Below are 24,638 nucleotides of genomic sequence, written 5' to 3'. Positions count from 1 at the left end.
TACTGAGAGCCCATGTAGGTCAGCAAGCGCAGGACTTGTTGATATGAGAGCAGAGTTTTGGGTGAACTGAAGGTTACGGAGTTTGGAAAATGGGTGACCAACCTGGAGGGCATTGGAATAGTCACTGGAGACTAGAGGCAAAGAGTAGCATGGATGAGGATTTCCACAGCAGATAAGGGTGAAGATGGTCAGTATTACGGAGGTGGAAGCGGGCAGTTATGGTAAGGGAAACTATATAGAGTTGGAAACTCAGCTCAGAGTTAAATAAGGCACCGAGTTTGCAAACTGCCTGGTTCAACCTCAGACAGTGGCCAGGGAGGGGGTGGAATTGGCGGCTAGGGAACAGGGTTTATAGTGAGAACTGAAGACAATGGCTTCAGTCTTCACAATATTGGAAGAAATTCCTACTCCTCCAGTACTGGAAATTGACCAAGCAGCTTGACAAATAGAATGAGAAGGATGGGGCTGGCTGTCGTCATGTACGTGTGAAATCTTGACATCGTTTCGAATGATGTCAATGAAGGCAACATGTAGATGTAAAATAGGAGAAGACCAAGGATAGATCGTTGGAGGATTCCAGAGGTGACAGGGTGGGAGTAAGAAGAGAAGCAGTAGAATGAAAATGATATTGACACATTTTCAACTCTTCAGTGCTTGTAGTAGTGCATTGTTTGTTGATGGATTTCAGGTTTGGATTGTTAGAGTATTCATTATCATCCAACATTACTGATTGGCTTGAAGTCTTGTGTACGACTCATTTAATGTTTTGGCTTCATGCCTGGACCTGCTTCTTGCCTCCAGCAAAATACATTCCATTTATTTGTATTCCTCCATAAAACAAAATCCCTTGCATAGGGGAAGAAAAGTAAAAGATGTTGAGAATACAAAGAGAAAGATGGCAAATGTTTCAAAGCACCCTTCCTGCCCTGTATGATTCTATATGTTCGCAATTTAAAATCAGAACTATCCTATTAGCTTGCAAGGATTTGGCTATCTTCACCCCTGCACCCCAGCCTCCCATCTCCATGTGTGCCATACCCACTTCCCTGATAAGAGGCAAGTAGATAACCTATTCCTGATTCTGCCATTTCTGCCAGTCACTTCAAAATGTGCCTTAACTCTGTTTGCCTTCTGTGGGAAAGGCTTTATTTAGACTGAAGTTGGAGAAGGAGGAAGGATTTTCCCCCTGACTCACGGCATGGCTGAAATCATGATCTCATGATGAGAACAAATTATGCCCACATGCCTGAAGAAATACTACTCCGTATGACTGTGTCATTACTGATGTCTAATGTAGAATCATTTAGAAATAATGAGAATAAAGGTAATCTTTTCAGTATTTTGCTTTTATCTTACTGCCGATGCTGGAAATCTGAAATAAAAGCAGAAAATGCTGGAAAAACTTAGCAAATCTGGCAGCATCTGTGGAGAGAGAAACCGAGTTAATGTTTCGAGTTTGTATGACACTTCAGAGCTAAAGAGAAGTAGAAATGTGATGGATTTTACACTGTTTAAGGGAGTGGAGCAGGTGGAGCAACATAAAAGGTTAAGGATAGATGAGAGTTCAGGAGAGATTGACAAAGATGTCATGGACACAAGACAAAGGGAGTGTTAACGGTAGTGTTAAAGACTAAAGAAGGTGCTGATAGTGGCATAAAGGTAAGATAGAATGTGTTAATGACCGAACTAGGAACAGCGTTCTGTGAAAGCACAGCATAGAATCAAGTGACGTCCAAGGCCCCAAGCACTCCTTTCAGGTGAAGCAGCGCTTCACTTGCACCTCCTTCAATTTGATGTACTGTTTCCGCTACTCCCAATGTGGTTTGCTCTACATTGGGGAGACTAAACTCAGACTGGGTGACTGCTTGGCAGAGCACCTTCGCTCAGTTCGCAAGCATGACCCAGACCTTCCTGTCACTTGCCATTTCAACAGTCCATCTTGCTTTCATGCCCACATGTCCGTCCTTGGCCTGCTGCAATGTTCCAGCGAAGCCCAACGCAAACTGGAGGAACAGCACCTCATCTTCCAATTAGGCACTTTATAGCCTTCTGGACTTAGCATAAAGCTCAACAACTTCAAACCATGAACTCTCTCCTCTATCTTTTTACCCCTTTTTTTTAATCCAATTTTTTTGTGTATTTTTAATTTGTTTTCTATTTAACTTTTTGATATATTTTATACTTTTAAAGTTTTTTTATCCTTTTTCCCCAATCACCCCCACCACCCCACCCCACACACGGCGATCTGTCACTTGTTTCTATGTTGTGCTGTGCTTTCACAGAGCACTGACCCTTGTTCTCCTATCTTACCTTTATGCCATTATCAGCATCTACTTTAACCTTTAACACTACCATTAACACTCCCGTTGACAAAGATGTCATGGACACCAAGACAATCTCTCCTGAGCTCCCACCTACCCTTGACCTTCTATTTTGCTCCACCCCGTCTTAAACGGTACAATATCCACCACATTTCTACTCTAGCTCTAAAGAATTATACAGACTCAGCAATAACTGTTTCTCTCTCCACAGCTGCTGCCAGACCTGCTGAGTTTTCTAGCATTTTTCTGTGTTTATATTGTTGGCAGCACTATTTTATCAAAATTTGAACATATCTATGCCATCACTAAGACTGCCTATTTCCACATCCATAACATCACCTGACTTCACCCCTGCCATAGTTCATTTCCTGTCAAAACCCTCATTCACGTTTTGTATTACCTCTAGACTTGACTATTCCAACGTGCTTCTGGTTGGCCTCCCACATTCTTCCTTTTTAAACTTGAGGTCATCCAAAATCTGCTGCCCATGTCCTTACTTTCATAAAGTCCTGGTTCACCCATCACTCTCATGCTCACTGACCTACACTGGATCCAGGTTATGGGATTGTGTGGGATTTCAAAAAGTATATGTTGTTAAAGTGCTAGATTCCTAGAAATGCCTGATTGTTGTTTTTCTCAGTCATCTTTTGTTTCATAGCCTGTCATTTTCTTGCTTATTATTTAGATTTATTGACTAGGTTTGAAATCAGAAAATGTTACAAACTCCAGTGCTTTTCACAGTGATGTTATTAATGATTAACCGTTTGACTGATAATAGTTTACGGGGTTTTTTTTCTTTCTGCAAGAATCAATTTTTAAACTAGCTTTACGTTGAATTTGGGTCAGTACTTTGAAACGTGTATGTAAAAAAAAAAAAAAAAAAAATTTTGATCTGATATGGGTGAGATGTACGATAATGTGTAGATTTAACAGCTAAACATTATTAAAATTTAAAGGTCAACAGAAGGATAATTTTATGAATCTATTTTTCTAACATTTAACTCCTATATATAGAGTGTGTCTAGAATTAACAAAATCAAAGGCTCTAACTGCAGATTACCTCGTCATTCATGGGCTCATTACTCCAAAATCAAGTATAACACAAACTGGAAAGAGCACTGCTTACTTAGCAATATCTTGCTTCCCCCTCCTAATAGAAAATGTTCTGTTATACAGTGCCTTGCAAATGCTTATGAATTTCCTGCTTTGCATCTATTACTAAGGTTGCTATATTTCTAAAGGATGTGGCATTACGTAATTTTGGTGTGAGAACATCTCGGAGGTGTGCATCCTGCAATACTTATCTGGATCTTCAAGTTCATCATTTCACAGTTCCTGAGTCAGAGATAAGAAAAAAAAGCCACCCATTCTGTTTTACTTTTACGTTAGCAATAAATAGTGCTCTCCTTCTAAACCTGTACCCATGCCATTATGTAACCAGCAGTTGGGTGCGTGGGACAGTGACTTTGATTGGCTCAGTGTTATGAGGCAGCCTTTTGGTAAAGCTGAGTTATTTAAAAATCCCAGAGGGAAACTTTTTAAACAACTGTCATAATCTGTATTTTAAGTGGCATGTTTGAGATGCAACTCTAAATTCAGGAATCAGACCATCGGTTCTCGAGAGGTTTTTATGTTAAACTAAATGAAACATTTTAGTAAATTACAACACATTAAACACGTACACATGGCTACAAATTACTACTATCATAACTTTTAACAAATTCCCAGACTAATCTCCATTAAGGGAACAGCAGCCCATAGAATTTTAAGCAGATACCAGACAAAGCATTTACACCTACGAATTCAAAATGTAGTTCCTTTCACTTTGGTTCCTGTGGAGTCAGTTGGAGGCTTACAACTGCTTTCATCTTACATTGAGCAGTTTTCGTGTGCGCAGAGCAGAGGCAAAGTTATACCTAGCACAGCTCATTGAATGTAAATTCTCATTGTATCACCAGCCTCTTTGAACTCACCTCTTCTAACAATAAAACCCCTTTCATAGCACCAATTTTATTAACAATATAAACATATCATTTGGTCTCTGCTCATTAGGTGCCAAATTTCACTTGCCTTTTTGAATGGTCTATTCAAAAAAAAATGCAAATACACTCTACCTCTCGTACATATCAAAACTAGTACACATCAAAGCACCCAGACCAGCTGGCTTTATCCAGTTAAGACACCCACAGACTAAACCTCTATTTTAAAAGAAAAATATTCTCCAATAATATTATATACATTCATAGCTTCATGACACTCAGCCAGTTAATTGTTCTTCCCTGCCTGAGATTGAAAGTCATTGTGAGCAAATTAAGGAGTGTTATATTACCATTCAGTGCATGTTTTCTGATTTGGGATGTGTCCTTTTGTAATCCAGCTCATGGATGTGCTATAGGTTTCCTTTTGAAAGCCAATGATTTCATTTATTTTGTTTTGAAACTAGTTTTTTTATAATGCTTTCAGGTTTTACATTTTCATAAACTCATCAGCAGTTGGTTTGCATTGTAATATTCTCCGTCAAAGTGTCAAAAATAGTGAATGAATGAATAACAAATTAATCTGTTTTCTGCTGGCTGAACAGGTTATATAGGTCAGGATCCTGGGAGAAATCTTTGCTGTTCTTTGTAAAAGATCCTTAGAACTATTCACTAACTGAATAAGCAGATGGAGCATCAGTTTAATGAGAGATCTGAAAGATGATGTCTCTGACATTGCACATTCCCTCAGTACTGCAGTGAAGTGTTAGATTTTGTGCACAATTCATGTGGTGGTGTGAACTTTTAAAGAAAAATAAATGAGTATTAATGTAAAACATCAAAGTCAGCGGTCTTGCTGTATGTAATTGGCTATTTTAAAATATTGTACAACAGATTGTTTTGATTAATTGTGCTAGCTTTCTTTTGTAGTTCAGATATTCAGGTTTAGCCGTTGCATATCAATTGGAGTGGAAAGCTTAGAAGCAGTTGGAATGTAGACTTCTGTTTAATAACTGAGTGTAACTAGAAATTTGCATTTAGTGTTTGTCCTTGAGGCTCTTCAGAGCTTTAGTGTCAGAGGTGTTGTCTATCAAATGAAATGTTGAATTAAGACCCTGTCTGCTGCCTCAGGTAGATGTAACAGACCCCTGGAACTATTCAAAAAGCAGCAGGAGACTTCTCTTGATGTCCTGGCCAACATTTATCTTTACACCACCAAAAAAAATAGATGATCCTGTCATTTTTCTCACTGTAGTTTATCAGACTGTGGCTGTGTTCACATTTACAGCTGTGTATTTGGTAGTGAACATGCTTCAAAGATACTTCATTAACTGTGAAGCAATTTGAGATGTGAAGCGAGCTAAATAATTGCAAGTTCTCCTAGAGTCGCAGGGACAATGAAACCTGCTGACAGCCTGATCTTAGCAGTCTCGAATTGCCTTTGGAATTGGAAAATGTTTAAATTATTGAAATTGTACCATTTGCAGCTGAAAGTTTTGTCTTGTTCAAGTCTCACCTAGAATTTGTAGATCAATTTTAAGCACCCCCCCCCCCCCCCCCATTTACTATCCTGAGCTCAACTCTGTTCCTGCCTAGTGACATCTTCTCTTCACTAACTCTGAAGTTTACTGAGGCTCTCGTTGCAGGTGAGCAAGGGCCGAATCTCAATTTAGTGGCCGTGGCCTGACAATGTCATCGGCACCGCGATGTGATTTTTGCATCAACTCAAGTGTGCCAAACCCACCGGAGAAATCTGGGTGGATTTAGCAATGGCCAGAAGAGGCCAAGCAAAGTAGATTTTTATTTTATATTCGTTGGAGGAGCAGGAAGAAATTCTTTGGTCTTTCTTGCCCCGGCCCTCCCTCGCCCTCCCCACACCAGCATCTGTTTTATGCCAAGACCCTTTAAACGTGGCCCTTCAGTTAAAATCAGCTGGGTCTCATTTTCTTCAGAACTATCAGCTCTGCTTTGGTGGCCCTTGTCTTTTAACCCCAAACACCTCCATCACCTGCACCTGACCCGCTCCCCCACCTCCTGTCTTTTTAAGATCAGGGTTGTAGTGTCTATATGTAGTGTGCAAACACCTCCATGTATGAGGAACCATATATCTGGACAATATAATAAATGAGTTCTGAATGAGACAAGCAGGGTAACTTTTCCAGTATAGTTAATAAGATTTTGCAAGTTTGTCCTAGTTCTTTAATAGTGTTAATTGTGAAATGACTTTTGAAGTCCATTTCCAGTCTTGACACTGGAGTGTAGCCTAAAGTAATATATTTGCACAATAAATCTCTAAATATCCTTGGAACCATTTCTGATGCAATCTATTTTGTTGGGGATGTTTTGCTGTCAAATCTTTAGCTCCTTCATGTAAACTGTTTGAACCTGTTGATAGATGACAAATGTACACTTGTGTTAAGCTATGATTTGTAACCCTTCACCTAAAAAAGTTTTAGGTATTATTTTTAAATACCTTTTGGGTTTTTTTTTTGTTTTGCAGAGAATTTTGCCACAGACCTGGAGCTTTTTGCAAAGTAAGTAATACTGTTCCAGCGAATGTACATTTAAATCTTAACTGATATCTCAGGGGTAGGGGACAACAAGAGGGAACCCTTTGTGTGGTTAAACCCTCTGGTAAGATGGGTTCCTCTACAAACACTGTTATAATGGAGCTTTGCTGATGGTCAGAGGCAGGGAAACCTTTGTTCACCAAATGAAGTAATAATATTGCAGAAAAAAGGGACGTGTTGTTGAAAGTTTTTATTTGCACTCATTAAGGACAGAAATGCAAGTACATCAGTAGTAAAGGGAACAACAATTTACATTGCATGAGAAGAGAGTGCTGATTGGCCAAGGCATTGCCATGGAGAATGCACCAGGGAATGGCTGTCCCCCAAGCTTTTCTTTAGCTGATGAAGGTTTAATGTGTGGATATGTTCTTTCTGTCTGCAAAGGACAGGTCTCTGTGTGTGAATATATGTAGCTTCTAGCAAGCATAAGTGAGCCACACTGTGAGCCCGATTGATAATCCTAAATTGGTTGTCAGTATAATTCTTAGCGCAATCAGGATTGTTAAGCAAGTGCTGTCCAATTGCAGAACCACATCTAATATTGGACACTTTTTGAGTTTTGCAACCACAGGTTGGTTGGGTACAGTCAGTACTTTGCCTGCTGTGAACAGCTGAAGAGACGTGCTGTTGGGTACGATCTGCCAGTCATTGGGACATACGACCTAACTACCTGACATCACAGTAGCGCTGAAGTTCGATAACCACATTACTCATTTGTGTGATAGGCAGCTTCCTGCTAGTGGAGAATACCACTCATGTTGCTACTGCACAATAACAGTGTGCAACAGCTAGCTTCGCCTATTGCTCAAATTTTTGAGACCTCTTACCCTTCCAAGCTAATCTGAGGTAAACTGGGCACTTTTCAGGACTGAAAGTGGCTGCCTTAGGCCCATTCATGAGTCTGCATGATAAACAGTGAGCAATGACCAGATCAGGGTAGTCAATATCTTGCAGGATGGCTTTGATACACCTTATTTCAGCATCAAGCTTGCACAGTGAGTAAATGGCTTGGGCCCTATTTAAGAAGTCGATAAGGCCAATTTTATAGCACATTGAAGTGTAGGAACCCTAACGTGTATATTGACCAGTGAAGATAGGCTTATGATAGACAGTAGTAGAGAACCCATTGGCAGATTTCTCAGCTAGCATGTCGAGGAGAGGGAGCTCATTTGACTGTTCCATTTCCAAGGTGAATTTGAGCGCAGGATGGAGCCCATTAGGTGTGTAAGGAAATTCCTACATGAAGCTGCAGATTTATATCATCCACATATCAGAAACATGCAAGGGGTAGGAGGTTGAGCCTCATTTCAATAAAAAAGCATTTCTCGTGGAAACCGACAAAAACGTTTGCGTGAGCTGGGCCTAGAGGCAATCCAATGGTAGCACCATCTCTTTGGCCATATGTGTTATTGTTGAAACTGATCTCAACAGCACAAGTTGCTGCGTTCATAAGCTCAGTGCGTTGAGATCGCCATGATATAGTGACGCAGTGCAAATGTCTATGGCTTCCTAGAGCGATACTTTGGTGAATAGGCAAGCAATGTCAAACAAACACATGGACACGGCATTGCAATTGATATGCGAATCCTATGTTTTTTGCAAAGGCGATTGAATCTTTCACCATATATGTGGAAAACTTGGTCAGAGCTGGTTGTAGCATCTCGCCGAACCATTTGGCCAATTCATGTTGCGCAGAACCAGTCATAAGTAAGATAGGGCCGTGTGCTTTTGACAGCCCACACATCGTGGTGAGATGTGAGGACGATTCCAACCATGTATACCGCCTGGCAGCTCATTATTCTTCCACCAATCCAACAAGAGTTTTTGTAATTTGCTTTCAAGAAGGGCGGTCTGGTCAGGCTTAGCAGCAGGTCCAATGGATGCGAAATTGGACTTATCGTTAAGAATGGTGTGCACTTTGTTGATACAATCAGAACCCTGCAATAAGCGTGCGCTAGATCAGCTAGGTGTGCTTTCAAGGATTCAGTATCTTCAATGGATGCTGGTTTGTGGTGGGGATAGCTGGGAGTGGAGGAGTTCAAACTCAGCAAATACCTTTTCCCATTTGATGTGGGACAAAGGCACACCAAAATTAAAGCCATGTGCAGGAACAAACTCCTCTCTGTCAGGGAGTACATGGCCAGAGAAATTTGCTACACGTTTGGTGGCATCACTCATTGTGCTGCCAAACTACTTCCACATAAGTGAGTTTACAGTGCAGACTTGTTTCAGGCAGGTATTGTTTATGGTGCGGTCATCTACTGAGGTAATATAGTGGCACAAACGGGCCAAATCAATAAATGAATTTGTGCACCTCCAACCACACACAGTGTAGGGCACGGCGTAAATTAGTAACTGTACTACCAATCTGTTCAATCTCATCTTGCATAAACGCGCTCTCGATCATGAGACCTGTGTCTCACTTTAGTCTTATCAGTACTCTTGGAAATGTGCACGGGCACAACCTTGTGCCTAATGCATTCTCGGAGAAATTTGATCGCTTACCTGTTCTTATCTTTGTGTCAAACTATGTAGTTGATATCCTGAGTTTGGTTGTGTACACAAATCGTCATTTGATAGTACAGAACTCAAAGAGAAAAGAGACATGCTGCCGAAGCCTTTCACCTTGCATTCATCGGAGCAGATGCAATTGTAAAGGGAACAACAATTTTTACCGCATGAGAAGCAGGTGCAAGTGGACTCTGATAGAAGTGTCGCCATCGAGAATGTAGCAGGGAACAGTTTTAACTGCCAAGCTTTTGTTTAAATTCAAACCAGGCAGGTCAACTCGGATTGGTCAAGGCATTGCCATGGGGAATGAATCAGGGAATGGCTACCCCCCCACCCCCAGCCAAAAGCTTTTGTTCAGTTGAAAATGGTGCAATGTGTGGACATGCTTCTTTTGTCTGCAAAGGTCAGGGCTCTGTGTATGAATATATGTAAACTTCTAGCACGTTTTAGTGAGTCACACAGACTGACTGAAAATTCTAAACTGATTGTTAGTGTAATTATTGGCATAGTCAGGATTGTTTAGCAAGTGCTGCCCAATTGTGGAAGTTATAGTAGTTTGGAATAAGTTTCAGCTACGTTTAAAACATCTTCAAACCCCTCAAGTTTCCATTGTTTAACATTTTAGCTTATTCTATGTGAAGTTACAGGTGATGTTATGGCACAGCTGATGGTAGATGCTGAGTTGTTCAAATCCCAGAGGGAAACTTGAGAAAACTGCCACAGCTATTTTTCAATTTGTATGTTTTGAAATGCGGGCTTTGAATTCAGTAGTAATAAGACAACCGAGCCTTATAGGGTTTTTACAAAACTAGATTAAACATTTATTAATAAGAGAAATGATTTTAAGCACATACATATGTCTACCAATGACTACTATAATAACTTTTAAAGCCCCTAATTAATCTAACTCCCAGTTACAGTTTTGTTAAAGCAACAGTAAGACACAGATTTTAAAAGACCTGGGCAAAGTGACAAAATACCCTGAACCAGTTGAAGTCAAAGTGAGTTTTCTTAACTTCATGTGCAACTGATCTAGCAGAGGGTGAGGCACACTAGAATTTTTTTTGAGCAAAATTGCATTTAATCTTTTTATTTTTAAAACGCTATCTATGGGTATGGCTTGCTCGTGGGTTATGTCTATTTGTGACACCTATGGCCAAAACTTGGGTTCTGGTTGTCTTATTTTAAATTCCAAAAATAATGCACAAGTGTTTGAGAGAATGGAAACAAATGTGTCTCCTTTTTCTGTGGATTTAATTAAATTGCCTGAGACTTGTTGCAGAGCATCCATATATAGTGAATTCATCATCAAGGAATTCATTAACTTTGTTTTAAATAAAACTGACCTGTAGCTTCATTTTGATCTTGTAAAGTGCCATGGGAGTTTCACTAGTGCCTTATTGCCGCTACTACCACAGGAATGCTGCTCAACGGAGTGAGAGCTTCTTGGTCAGCTTTGTATAACGCCATGTTCATTTGAACCACTGGAACAACACAGATCCTCAATGTAACATCTCTTCTGCAAGAGAGAACTGTCAACAACACAGCAATCAGCACTGCACTGGAACCTGTGCTCAAGGTGTGATGTGCAGCATGGCCGATGACTCAAGCTGACTTTCCTGCTTCCAAATTTTTTGAACATCAAATTTTTCCTGAAGTTTAAATGCATTTTAGTACTTGTTTTATTTCTTAAAGTTTGTGATAGTTCACTTTTAATATCTTTCTGCAGACATGGTAAACGGACCACTGTCAACACAGATGATGTGAAACTGCTGGCAAGGAGGAGCAAAGCACTGGTGAGGTTGCACTTTTTTTTTACATTGGTCATAATATTATAATTGCGTTCCAGTTTTGCCTTCCCGATTTTAAAATACTCTGAAACTTAGCAGTATTCTTAATGGAATGCTCATTAAATGAGGGAAGAGCATTCAGACAATCAAAACCTTTCGTAACAGATCTTGAAAAAGTTGTACTCTCATGGACTCATCCAGTTTGTTTAATTTCTTGAGTTAAAAATTCCAAGAGGATGAAATGTGATACACGCAATGGTGATTTAGTTAACTCATTTAACATTGCAATTTACATGAGGCACCTCTGGTTAATGTGCTATTTCAGTGGCCCTCAACAGAACAGCAATCTTAGTGTTACATAGAATGTTGTATCATCAATGTTGAACGGATACTTATATATAGTGCGACCATGATTCACACCCAATTTTTTCTGTGTAATTCATAGCCAAGTGGCAGAGTGCAGAAACAAACAGACCAGTTTCAATCAGACTTCACCTTCATTTATTTTGCCACCTGCTACTTTTCTGACTGGTGCCTCTTTTTTAAAGGAATTGATTCTGGCTGGCAGCTCCCCATTAGCTCACCCAACTAATTACTCTTTGTGTAAACATAGGAGGTGTCAGCGTGCTATTCAACTGTGAAAAGAGCCCCAGTTCAACCAGGTAATGTCCTGATCTGACATCCCCATGAATCTGACATGTATTTGCTAGCAGGAATGAGGAATAGAACCATCAGCTTTTTCCTCGAGCGGGGATCAAAACCAAATGAAACGTCCCAAGCTATTACTGAGATTGGCTTAATTCAGCACAGGGATCAAATAGCTGGGATATCTTTCTGAATAGTAGAGTAACGCACCTTGTTTCTTTCTAATTTATTCTTTCACAGGATGTTGGTGGCGCTGGCTAGGCCAGCATTTGTTGCCCATCGCTAATTGCCTTTGTGGTGGTGGTGGTGAGCTGCTTTCTTGAACAGCTGTGTTTAAGCCACTATCACTGATGAACTTTCGCTTCTATTCTTAACCAGACACTTGTGCAGCTCTTTAAATCAATTCAGCTTTAAGTTATTTAGTTGGTCGTCTTTTTTTTTATTATTCATTATTACTCAGTGTTTAAATGATTGATATCTTGCATTTCCAGCTAAACTTCATCACAGAGAAATGTAATGACCTTGCTTGCAATAATGCAGAGCAAAAAGAGAAGAGAGCGCTCACCACAGGAAAAGGAAAGAAGAAACCTGATGACCACCTTGAGCCCACAGTAACTGAGAGTGAAGATGCTACCATCGACTAATCTACAGAAAAGGCATTTCAAATTGGAACTGGAACCTAGAGTGACATCACTGTAGGTCACTCAAATTTTCCCCCAGCCAATTTTCTCAAGGTCTCCTTTTGGAGAGGAGGGGATTTCACGCTACAAATGAACACGAGAATTACATGAAGTAGAGTATGAGATGGTTATGGAAATGAACAAATAACATGAGATACAGGAAAAACAAATGTCATTCTATCTTAGTATGGCTACTAATTTTAAATGGTAGCCAGTGGCTTTGGAGTATAATTTACAGTTGTATTATCCATCACAAATAAGGTTTTCCCAGGATTTCTGATACATTGAAATTAGTTTTTGCACTCTTAATAGGAATGCTTAATTTGCCTGTGCAAAATAATAGCACCTATTACTTTCTTCACTGTTTTTTGGCATCTATCAGTGCTCAGGTTTTGCATTAAAACAGATGTATTAATATTGATTCATGGTATTTCTGTAAAATACTGGAATGGATATGAATTTGGGAGCAGAGCAGTTGCTTTGAGGTTGCAGAACTCTGAAAACGTGAATCCCCGAGACCCGGCAAATCTGATGGCAGGACCCAATTAGGACTGGAGGCTGACTAGCTGTCGGGTGGGTATGCCTTTGGCACCAGGCTGGAGTTGGGAAGCAGAGCATGGCGGAGGGAGGGAGGGGTTGGGGTATTCAGTGGTGGGGGAGGGGGTGGGGGGGGGGGGGAATCAGAAGGGTTGAGTGGAGAGATTGGAAAAATTAGGGGGAGATTGGAGGCCTTTTAGATGAAATCAGAAAGGTTAAGGATGTGTGCGAAATAGGTAAATGGGTTCCACCAGGATAAGTGGAAAGGCACTTGATTCCTTGATCCAGCAGTTCTCATTTCCCTTAGCCAGCGGGTTTACTGAGAGCCGAAATAAACTTAAATTGCTGGTTAAATAAGAGGCACGAAGCCTCTGACAGTGCAGCACTCCCTCAGTAGTACACTGAAATGTCAGATTAGATTAGGTGCTCAGACCTCTGAGTCAGGGAACTTGGGTTAAAGCTGAGCCAAAGTCAAAACCAGAACCTTCCTGTCCGTACAGCTCGATGCATAAATTCGCTGAATCATTGGAGAAGCCCCAGGTAGATTTTAAACAAGATCCTTTTCCTCATCCTCGCTTGCCGCAGCCAAACTTAGCAGAGAGCAATTTGAAAATTAAATAACCATCCCCATTAGGTATATGCAATGATACAAATCCATTGTTTCTTTCACCATAGATGCTGCCTCACCTGCTGATTGTTTCCAGCATTTTCTGTCTTCATGCAATAGGGTTTAAATGTGTTGATAACCAAATTATGGTCTTTTTAAAGCTAAATGTTGTGTTACTGTAAGAATAAATGTAAAATTGAAATACGAACATAATTCGATTCTTGTTGCACAAAACCTTTGGCATTCTATACAACACTGTTAATATCATCATGCTCACACCATCTGGATATAAAACAGTGTATGTAGCTCTGCATGTACCTTTCCCTATTTGATCTTGCATTCTCTTTTTGTGTGTGTGGTTGTGGCTTGTAGCAATCAGGAATGAATCAAATTTCCTGTTACAAAGTAGGTGAGAATTTAGGCAAATGAACAGATATGGATCATCAACACTCAAAGTGCTCAAATGGAGCATTTTCCTGAAACAGGACCAATATTTCATTAAAATTGCCCTTTGAGTAATTGTACTTTTGTGTTTGAGTAAGCAAATATCTCCTGTTACTTGCTAATGAAAGGTTACAGTTAGCTCCTGTTTTTTCCCCAAGTGCCCATGGTTTGCTGACGATTGTAATTTTTCAGTATTTGTTTCATAAATTCTATATACTTTCAATTTTACTGTACCCAAGTGATGTTGACTGCAATAGCTGGAATTAGAGATTTTAATTGGGTAAAATTAAATTGGAGCCTTCTACATAAAAATAAATCTACTGCAATTGCCCAGTGCCTCAAGTAAAGTTAAGACTCGATTTTGTTGGGAAACACTCTGGACCACACTGTGAAGTTCCAACAGGCAAGCAAAATTGGACAGTAAAATATTAATATACCATGTCGGAGATATTACTGCAGACACACATTACAGACTGACCATGCTGTGTGAGCAAGTGAAATTTGAAAAAGCTGAAACCTGCTGCTTCTTTGGTGCAAACATTTATTTGCAATTGGACAGCTATAGGGCTCGTTTAAAGCTCCTTCTTGTATTACACACTGAGAGAAATGAAAATTTGGAGTGGTGCTGATAAAATTTATGTTGAATTACGAGTTTTTTTTTAACTGTTTCAATATAATCTCTCTCTAGTACCTTTTAGCTTGGTGTAACGATTATAGATGTTATGCTGAGTAATATCAGAAATGTCCAGATCTAGAAAAATGAATAAGCTTAAACATTGCAATAGGATTCTTCCATTCAGTGGATATTTAAGAACACTCTTCTTTCACCGCTACATCCTTGCTCAAAATCAACTGCGATTGCTGGGCTGACAATCCCCATGGGTATTGGGCCGAGCCTATCTAAATGACCTTGACAGCTGCTAGAAAACATTTTTTTTATTCATTCAAAGGATGCAGTCTTCGCTGGCTAGGCCAACATTTATGGCCCATCTTAAGGGCAATTAGAGATGGGCAATAAACTCTGGCCTAACCAGCAAAGCCCACATCCCTTGAATGAATAAAAGTAAGGTTTCTAGCAGCTGTCAAGATTGTTTGGATAGGCTTGACCCAATTCCCAGTGGGCGTAAGTTCACAATGCAAAGCTGTCCATAATTCGGTGCTAATTAACACTGTGTCGTAACAATGTCTGGTGTGGAATGGAAACTTTATAATGGTTCCTTGAATACCATTGCCTGGCACTTAACTTGCACTGTGCTTGTGCATTCACAGGAAATATGATTGAACTCCAACACAAATGTCAAAAGATGTATCCATATAACTATGCCTGGCCTGTTAAACCTAAAAGTGTCACACCCACAAAGTCAGTGTCACATTTGTATCTGCTTCAAGTATAATTCATAAAATAGCAAAACATCGCAACTGGAATGAATCACATCCAGAATGAAACTGGATGGACCACCCGGCATCAACCTAGGCATCAGAAACGGCAACAGCAAACTCAGTCCTGTCGACCCCCCTTACAGTTGGGGACTAGTGCCAAAATTGGGAGAGCTGTCTCTCAGACTAGTCAAGCAACAGACTGACATAGCCATCCTCTCAGAATCATACCTTAAAGATAATGTCCCAAACACCACCATCAACCCTGGGTATGTCCTGTCCCATCAACTGGATCGGCCCAGCAAAGGTGGTGGCACTGGTATACAGTCAGGAGGGAGTTGCTCTGGGAGTCCTCAACATTGACTCCAGACCCCATGGAGTCTCATGGCATCAGGTCAAATATCGGCAAGGAAACCTCTTGCTGAGTAACCACATACTGCCCTCCCTCAGCTGATGAATCAGTACTCCTCCATGGTGTGCACCATTTGGAGGAAGCACTGAAGGTGGTAAGGGTGCAGATTGTACTCTGGGTGGGGGATTTCAATGTCCATCACCCAAGAATGGCCTGGCAGCACCACTGAGAGCTGGCCGAGCCCTAAAGGACATAGCTGCTAGACTGGGTCTGTGGCAAATGGTGAGGGAACCAACAACAGGGAAAAACATATTTGACCTCATCCTCACCAGCCTGCCTGCCACAGATGCATCTGTCCATGACAGTATCGGTAGGAGTGACCATCTCACAGTCCTTGTGGAGATGAAGTCCCAACTTCACATTGAGGATACCCTGCATCGTATTGTGTGGCACTCACTTCTACTGTGCTAAATGGGATAGATTTTGAACAGATCTAGCAACTCCAGACTGGGCATCCATGAGGCACTGTGGACCATCAGCAGCAGCAGAATTGTACTCTAGCACAATCTGTAACCTCATGGCCTGGCATATCCCCCACTCTACCATTACCATAAAGCCAGGGGATCAACCCTGCTTCAATGAAGAGTGCAGGAGAGCATGCCAGAAGCAGCACCAGGCATAGCTAAAAATGAGGTCTCACCTTGGCAAAGCTTTAACACAGAACTACTTGCGTGCCAAACAGCATAAGCAGCAAGTGATAGACAGGGCTAAGCGATCCCATAACCAATGGATCAGGTCTAAGCTCTGCAGTCCTGCCACATCCAGTCGTGAATGGTGATGGACAATTAAACAATGCACTGGAGGAGGAGACTCCACAAATATCCCCATCCTTGATGGTGGGGGAGCCCAGCACATCAGTGCAAAAGATAAAGCTGAAGCATTTGCTACAATCTTCCGCCAGAAGTGGCGAGTGGATGAACCATCTCGGCCTCCTCCAGAGGTCCCCAGCATCACAGTTGCCAGTCTTCAGCTAATTCGATACACTCCACATGATGTCAAGAAACAGCTGAAGGCACTGGATAGTACAAAGGATATGGGCCCTGACAATATTCCGGCAATAGTCCTGAAGACTTGTGCTCCAAAACTTGCTGTGCCCCTAGCCAAGCTGCTCCAGTACAGCTACAACACTAGCATCTACCAAGCTATGTGGAAAATTGCTCAGGTATGCCCTGTACACAAAAAGCAGGACAAATCCAACCCGGCCAATTACTGCCCCAAAAGTCTACTCTTGATCATCAGTAAAACAATGGAAGGGGTCATCAACAGTGCTATCAAGCGGCACTTGCTTAGCAATAACCTGCTCACTGACGCGCAGTTTGGGCTCCGCCAGGGCCACTCAGCTCCTGACCTCATTACAGCCTTGGTTCAAACATGGACAAAAGAGCTGAACTCCCGAGGTGAGGTGAGAGTGATTTCCTTTGACATCAGGGCCTTGTTAGACCCGAGTTTGGCATCAAGGAGTCTGAACAAAACTGGGGTCAATGAGAATAAGGGGAAAACACTCGCTGGCTGGAGTCATACCTAGCACAAAGAAAGATGTTTGTGGTTGTTGGAGGTCAGGCATCTCAGTTCCAGGCCATCACTGCAGGAGTTCCTCAGGGTAGTGTCCTTGGCCCCGCCATCTTCAGCTGCTTCATCAATGACCTTCCTTCCATCATAAGGTCAGAAGTGGGGATGTTTGCTGATGATTGCACAATGTTTAGCATCATTTGTGACTCCTCAGATACTGAAGCAATCCATGTCCAAATGCAGCAAGACCTGGACAATATCCAGGCTTGGACTGACAAGTGGCCAGTAACATTCGGACTACACAAGTGCCAGGCAATGACCATCTCCAACAAGAGAGAATCTAACCGTTACCCCTTGACATTCAATGGCATTACCATCACTGAATCGCCCACTATCGACATCCTGGGGGTTACCATTGACCAGAAACTTAACTGGACTAGCCATATAAACAGCATTTCACTTGCATTTCCCCTAACTTAGTCTACTGCATTCGTTGCTCCCAATGCGGTCTCCTCTACATTGGAGAGACCAAACGCAAACTGGGCGACCGCTTTGCAGAACACCTGCAGTCTGCCCGCAAGAAAGACCCAAACCTCCCTGTCGCTTGCCATTTTAACACGCCACCCTGCTCTCTTGCCCACATGTCTGTCCTTGGCTTGCTGCATTGTTCCAGTGAAGCCCAACGCAAACTGGAGGAACAGCACCTCATCTTCCGACTAGGCACTTTACAGCCTTCCGGGCTGAATATTGAATTCAACAACTTTAGATCTTAAACTCCCTCCCCCATCCCCACCCCCTTCCCGTTTCTTCCCCCTCCCTTTTGTTTTTTCCAATAATTTATATTGATTTTTCTTTTCCCACCTATTTCCATTATTTTTAAATCTATAACTGTAATACCCTGTCGTCAGTCTTTCCACCCCATCCCCACTAGAGCTGTACCTTGAGTGTCCTGCCATCCATTCTTAATTAGCACATTTTCTTAGATAATATCACCACCTTTAACACCTCTTTGTTCCTTTGTCTGTGACATCTTTTGATTATCTGCTCCTATCACTGCTTGCTTGTCCCTACAACCACCCCACCCCCCAACTTCTCTGTTTTTCCAGGTAATTCTGTTTTTGTTTTGGATTTCCAGCATCCGCAGTAGTTTTTTGTTTTATAGCCATATAAATACTGTGGCTACAAGAGCAGGGCAGAGGCTAGGAATCCTGTGATGAGTAACTCACCTCCTGACTCCGCAAAGCCTGTCCAACATCTACAAGGCACAAGTCAGGAGTGTGATGGAACACTCCCCACTTGGCTGGATGAGTGCAGCTCTCACAACATTCAAGAAGCTTGACACCATCCAGGACAGAGCAGTCCACTTGATTGGCACCACATCCACAAACATTCACTCTCTCCACCACCGATACACAGTGGCAGCAGTGTGTACATCTATAAGATGCACTGCAGTATTTAACCGAGGCTCCTTCGACAGCACCTTCCAAACCCACAGTCACTACCATCTAGAAGGACAAGGGCAGCAGATGCATGGGAACACCACCACCTGGAAGTTCCCCTCCAAGTCACTCACCATCCTGACTTGGAAATATATCGCCGTTCCTTCACTGTCGCTGGGCCTAGATCCTGGAACTCCCTCCCTAACAGCACTGTGGGTGTACCTACACCACACGGACTGCAGTGGTTCAAGAAGGCAGCTCACCACCACCTTCTCAAGGGCACTAGGGATGGGCAATAAATGCTGGCCCAGCCAATGAAGCCCACATCCTGTGAATGAATAAAAAAAACAACTGATCGATAATGAATAAGCATGTGAACTTTTTTTAAAAAGAAAGAACCACTTATTTTTTTTCCAGATTTTTTTTAATATGTTCTCCCCTCTTCCCAAAGAGAGGAACTAGAGATGTGCAGACAACTGATAATCTGGTAGAGATCATTGGTAACAGCAATTTCCCTGTAATTGATCTCTGCATGTATTTATTTTCAAAATCAGATTATGTTGTTTTAAAGAGTAAGCTGATTTAAAAATAATAGTACTAGAATAATATTTCTTGCAATATCAGTAGCACTCTTGTTATACACTCATGTATCCCCCAAATTACTGAGAGAAACCGCTGGATGGGGAGACCTTCAGGTAATTAGGAAAAGTCTTGAGAACAACAAGCATCACCCTTTAAATGTATTTGTAGAACAATCAAACCCCTGTTTTACCATTTCCTTTTTACTGAAAATGATGTGGACAAAAGAAATTGGAGGAATAGACCATACAGCTCGTCAAGCCTACTCTTCCATTCGATATGATCGCGGCTGATCTTTGCAATGAAATTAAAATCAACTTTTAAAGTTTTTTCCATTATCCTTTTCATTGTCAGAGCATGTACAAATGTTTACCGTATCCCCTAATACACTAAGCAATGCCACAGGAGAACCACTAAATATTTTTAACGAATACTTATTCTTTAATTTTCCAGATTATTATTCAAGTTGCATTTCCCATTTTGCAGTTCTAACAAATCCTGCAACTATCATGTAACCCCTTCCAGTCTAAATTGGTTACGATCTTTAATTTCAGTTGCACGTGGAATGTCTAAGACTTAAGGTTCAAAAGCTTTCGTGCTGTAAGATTTTTGGATTCGTGGTCACAGATACCTAAATAGACAGTCAACTAGTCATAAGTAATTTTAAGATGGTTTATTAAGTTGATTAAGAGGCAAAAGTTTAGATATGATACATTAACTAATTAGACAAAAAAGGTATATGACCCATAACAGCTTGTGGTAACAGCATTGTAGTCGAAGTGTTAGGGAACTCTTCTCTCGATCCTCCTCCTCATCTGGTCCATCTTCCATCTGAAGAAGGCAGTTGCCCAATGAGCATTGCCACCTCACCAGCACCTCAGCAACTCCCTACCACCAGTATAATACCTATATGTACCCTTTTTGGGGGGATGCTGGTAGCTTACCAAGTGTCAATTACTTATTCAAACTATTCTGACCAATGGATACAGGACAGGTACTCAATACGTCAGAACCTCCCCTGTTTGTCATCCTGCTCAAGGTTAGTTTTTAGATCATGTTGAGGGTCATATCCTGGTCCTTTCTAAACAAATGCATATATAAAGGGGGTGCACAAGATGCCATCCTAACAGCTTAGGAATGTCAGCATGGCAGTCTGAATTAAGACTTTTGAGAGGTCAAAGTGTTTAGAAATCCTGTTTCCAGAGAGAGAATCAATGTGGCTAGAAAATCCTATAAAAGCTCTATATTATGCACCAGAAGATATGTTTATTCAAGACCCCAATTTCTTACAGTGCCTCAACATAGCTTAGTAGTCTCTGAAAGTATTTTGCTCAAAGCTATTTGTTGAAACCATAAATTGAAACTCATTTTATTTCAACACAACATTAGGGTGCAAGTTTCGGGAAGGCATTAACTTTTCAAGGTATTTATGCTACATGAGACATTGCATAACCGAAGACTGAGAACCAAATGTGAAAATTCAGAAAAGTCCCAAATCATAAATGTGACAGACTCACAATGCAACTCTATGAATCATTGGCATGTGCAAGGGGGTTGATTAAAAACACATTGATTGTTCTCTTCAGAATGTGCGAGGGAATCGGGCAACTGCTTTTTGCGTTGTTAGATAGTCATTACATTGAGAGCAGCAATTTTCATACTGGGCTCTGAGCTCTAGAGGTTCATGGTGGGGGGGGACACTAGATATCTGCAAGGTAGATTCCTGTCTCTGACATACCAGTTGTTATTTCTGCTGCTGAATGATCATGAGAGCAATTGTTCCTGAGTCACCTAACTGTCTTTTGGAAGTAAGGAAATGGGGTTTTGAGAGTGTCAATTATACTTTCATGGGACACAGGTGCCACTGGCTAAGCCAGCATTTATTGCCCACCCCTAATTGCCCTTGAGAAGACGGTGGTGAGCCATTGCCTTGAACTGATGCAGTCCACGTGTTGTCGGTAACTCTCAAAGCTGTTCGGAAGCAAGTTCCAGGATTTTAACCCAGGAACTATATTGCCATTCCAAGTCAGGATGGTGTGTGGCTTGGAGGGGAACTTGCAGCAGGTGGTGTTCACATGTGTCTGCTGCCATTGTTCTTCTAGGTTCTAGAGGTTGCAGGTTTGGAAGGTGCTGTTGAAGGAGCCTTGATAAGTTGCTGCAGTGCATCTTGTACACTGCTGCTACTGTGCATTGGTGGTGGCATGAGTGAATGTTGAAGGTGATGGCTGGGGTGCCAATCAAGTGGCTGCTTTGTCCTGGATGGTGTCGAGCTGCTTGAGTGTTGTTGGAGCTGCACTCATCCAGGCAAGTGGGGAGTATTCCATCACACTTCTGACTTGTGCCTTGTAGATAATGGACAGGCACTGGGGAGTCAGGAGGTGAGTTACTCTCCACAGAATTCCCGGCCTCTGACCTGCTCTTGTAGCCACAGTATTTATATGGCTAGTTCAGTTCAGTTTCAGGATGCTGATAGTGTGGGATTCAGCGATGGTAATGCCATTGAATGCCAAGGGGAGATGGTTAGACTCTCTCTTGTTGGAGATGGTCATTGCCCAGCACTTGTGTGCCGTGAATGTTACTTGCCACTTACCAGTCCAAGCCTAAATATTGTCCTGGTCTAGCTGCGTATGGACACCAGGAATTGAAAACCACTGGTCCAGGAGCACAGATTTTTGACCTTTCAAGAAATCAAGGGATATGGGGAGCAGACAGGAAAGTGTATTGATTGTATTGAATAGAGGAGGTGGTTTAACGAGCCGTACAGTCTATTCCTCCTATTTCTTATGTTCACAGCCTTTTCAGTAAAAGAGTAATCTTACGAGCAAGATCCATATTAAAAAATAAATTTCCACCTTGCTTCATAAAGATAATGTAGTGTGTTTTCACAGTTACCAGTCAAGATGATGTACTAGCATCAGGGGTCCAGATAGGCACCCCACTCCACCCAGACACACACACACACACACACACACACAGCGGTTTTTGAGTTCAGTTTTGAAGACAGCTGCCAGGCAGAAACAGCCTAGAAAGCTCAGATAGCCAGCCCCAAGCTAAAATAGAAAGTCCCCAAATCCAGGGGAGTGGAACAGGAGAAAGTCCCAAGAAGACCCTAAGGTCAAAGGAAGGACAGGAACCTGGAAAAGGTCCTGTTAAGTGAAGTTAAGAGTGAGGGGCAGAGAAAGGCTCCAAGCTTAAAACTTCAAGTTGCAAGGAGCAGAGTTAGTAATATAAAGGCTTGTGAGAAGTCAAAAGGTCCGAAGGGACAATTGAAGGTCTGTAACTCTTTGCCATGGGCATGTGAAGCAATGGTGAACTGTTGACAGCTGACCCAGTGAGAGAGTGTGTGTGGAAGAAAGCTTGAATGCATGTGGTGACCCAGGGAAGAGGAACATCGGAAGGAGAGGTCAAAACCCTGGAGGTGGACCTTTGCGGAAGGCATCAGAGAGAAAGTATCAGTTTGGGAGAAGATTCCGGAGCGAGTTCTTGGTGAGTGGAGATTGGAAACCCTCGTGCGAAAGATGGAGTTCAGTGAGACTGGTTGGCGCATGGTGTAACAAGCATCTGGGGGAGATGCATAGCATCTGCCTGGGGTGGCATCTGTCACTCAGTTTCAGAATGCAGTGTATCTGACCACAGGTCACCTATTGGTTTACGTGGACTGTGTACTTACTGTGAACATTAGAGTATAAGATAGTTTTTGTAACTTGTGTTATCCTTACGAATGTGTGTATATCTGTAAAGGTATAGTTGTGGGTGAAGAAGTATTGTAATATAGTTCACCTTTTCTTGTTTAATAAATGTTTTATTCTTTTGTTAAAAGTTCATCAGCTGACTTCTGTGACTCTGTTCAACAGTCACTCTCCACATATCTAAACAAAGTAAAAGTTTAGGATCTATCAAGCTGAGTTCCATCCTGGGATCAGGTTTGTCTAGTGGTAACCTCAGCTGGAATCATAACACTACCCTACCCAGATAATATATTGAATGGCACCAGTATAGCATTAAAAATCATGTCCCAGTTTTAAGGCAAGGATGGTTTTCCACCGACAGATAATTCTAGTTTTTATTAATGGCCACAGCTCGAAGGGGCAATTATTTCACAACTGGGAAATGAATTTTTGGAACTAAGTTATTCTCTAATGGAAAAATAAATTGAATTATTTGGCAAATGGCATTCTGCTACCTCAGTGCATTTAATGAGTTTTCATTTAAGGTTTTAATGAACTGGTGAATGCAAGACTTTCCAGACATGTAGTGGGTAAGTGTGCTGACGTTGTACCATGTCGGGATAGGACTTTGGTTTAAACCTACTTCTTCACACAGTTGGTTCCTGATACTATACAGCTGCACATCAGTGAATCTGAGGTGTCTTAAGTTAAGGCAGAGTTGTTCACCTACTGTCTTAACGCTTAATCACAGAACAACATTAACGAGACCTGGAAAACCATGTGGGGAAGAGTTATAAGAAAAAATAAGGAGAATTATAAATAATAAATCTGTTCTAGTGCCACCATGTCATGAGACTAGCCTAGAAACTTTGCTTAACGTGCAATTCCTGTTACACAGTTAACAAAACAGTTACGATGTAGTCAAAATATTCACGAGAAATTTGTTTATTTTAATGGGTCTTGGGATCAGAATCAAGAACTTATTTAATTGGGTTTTTGTTACTCATTCAAAGGATGTAGGCAACACAATGTTGAGCTGCCACCTCAAATGCAACTGAATGGCTTGCTGGACCATTTCAAAGGGCAGTTTAGAGTCAACCACATTCCTGTGTTTGGGCCTGGAGTCACACATAGGCCCAAGCCCGAGTAAGGACAGCAGATTTCCCTTCCCTAAAGGGCATTACTGAACCATATGGATTTTTATGACAGTCTGGTGGTTTCATGGTTCCCATTAATGCTACAATCTTTTTAATTCCAGATTTATTTTAATGAAACTGAATTCAGTTTCCCCAGCTGCTCTGCTGGGATTTGAACTCATGTCCCCAAATCATTCTTTTTTTTTGAGAGAAAAAAAATTGCTAGCCCAGCAACATAACCAACAACACTACCATCCGGTTAAGAGTTTATATGATATTTCCTTGTTTTTTGTGTGTGAAAGTAATTGTACATCTTCCGTTGTTCTGTACAGGAGCAAATTCACTTCCAGCACAATTTGAAATATGTTTGCAGTCATGTAAGTTCACCACATAGCTTTACTGATTCATAACAGTGCCTTCGTCACCACTTGCTGGCA

General features: G+C 41.5%; 1 protein-coding gene across 2 annotated transcripts in view; it reads left to right on the top strand.

Moving 5' to 3' along the window:
- The window catches only part of cenps (centromere protein S), a 29,181-nt gene extending 15,331 nt beyond the window's left edge, over positions 1-13,850 (top strand). The window contains exons 1-4 of one of the 2 annotated variants that reach the window (XM_078557792.1): positions 1,182-1,324; positions 6,798-6,831; positions 11,108-11,174; positions 12,305-13,850. In XM_078557792.1, the coding sequence (XP_078413918.1) occupies positions 1,219-1,324; positions 6,798-6,831; positions 11,108-11,174; positions 12,305-12,457 (360 nt within the window). In that variant the 5' untranslated portion in view covers positions 1,182-1,218 and the 3' untranslated portion in view covers positions 12,458-13,850. Of the gene's footprint in view, positions 1-1,181; positions 1,325-6,797; positions 6,832-11,107; positions 11,175-12,304 lie in introns of those variants that run through there. The other variant, XM_078557791.1, reaches the window with a different exon arrangement.
- Positions 13,851-24,638: the final 10,788 nt, after the last annotated feature.

Source organism: Cetorhinus maximus, chromosome 15, assembly GCF_964194155.1.
Source record: "Cetorhinus maximus chromosome 15, sCetMax3.hap1.1, whole genome shotgun sequence".
NCBI lineage: Eukaryota > Metazoa > Chordata > Chondrichthyes > Lamniformes > Cetorhinidae > Cetorhinus > Cetorhinus maximus.
The sequence above is the reverse complement of the archived record's forward strand: the minus strand, read 5'-3'. Positions and strand labels throughout refer to the sequence as shown.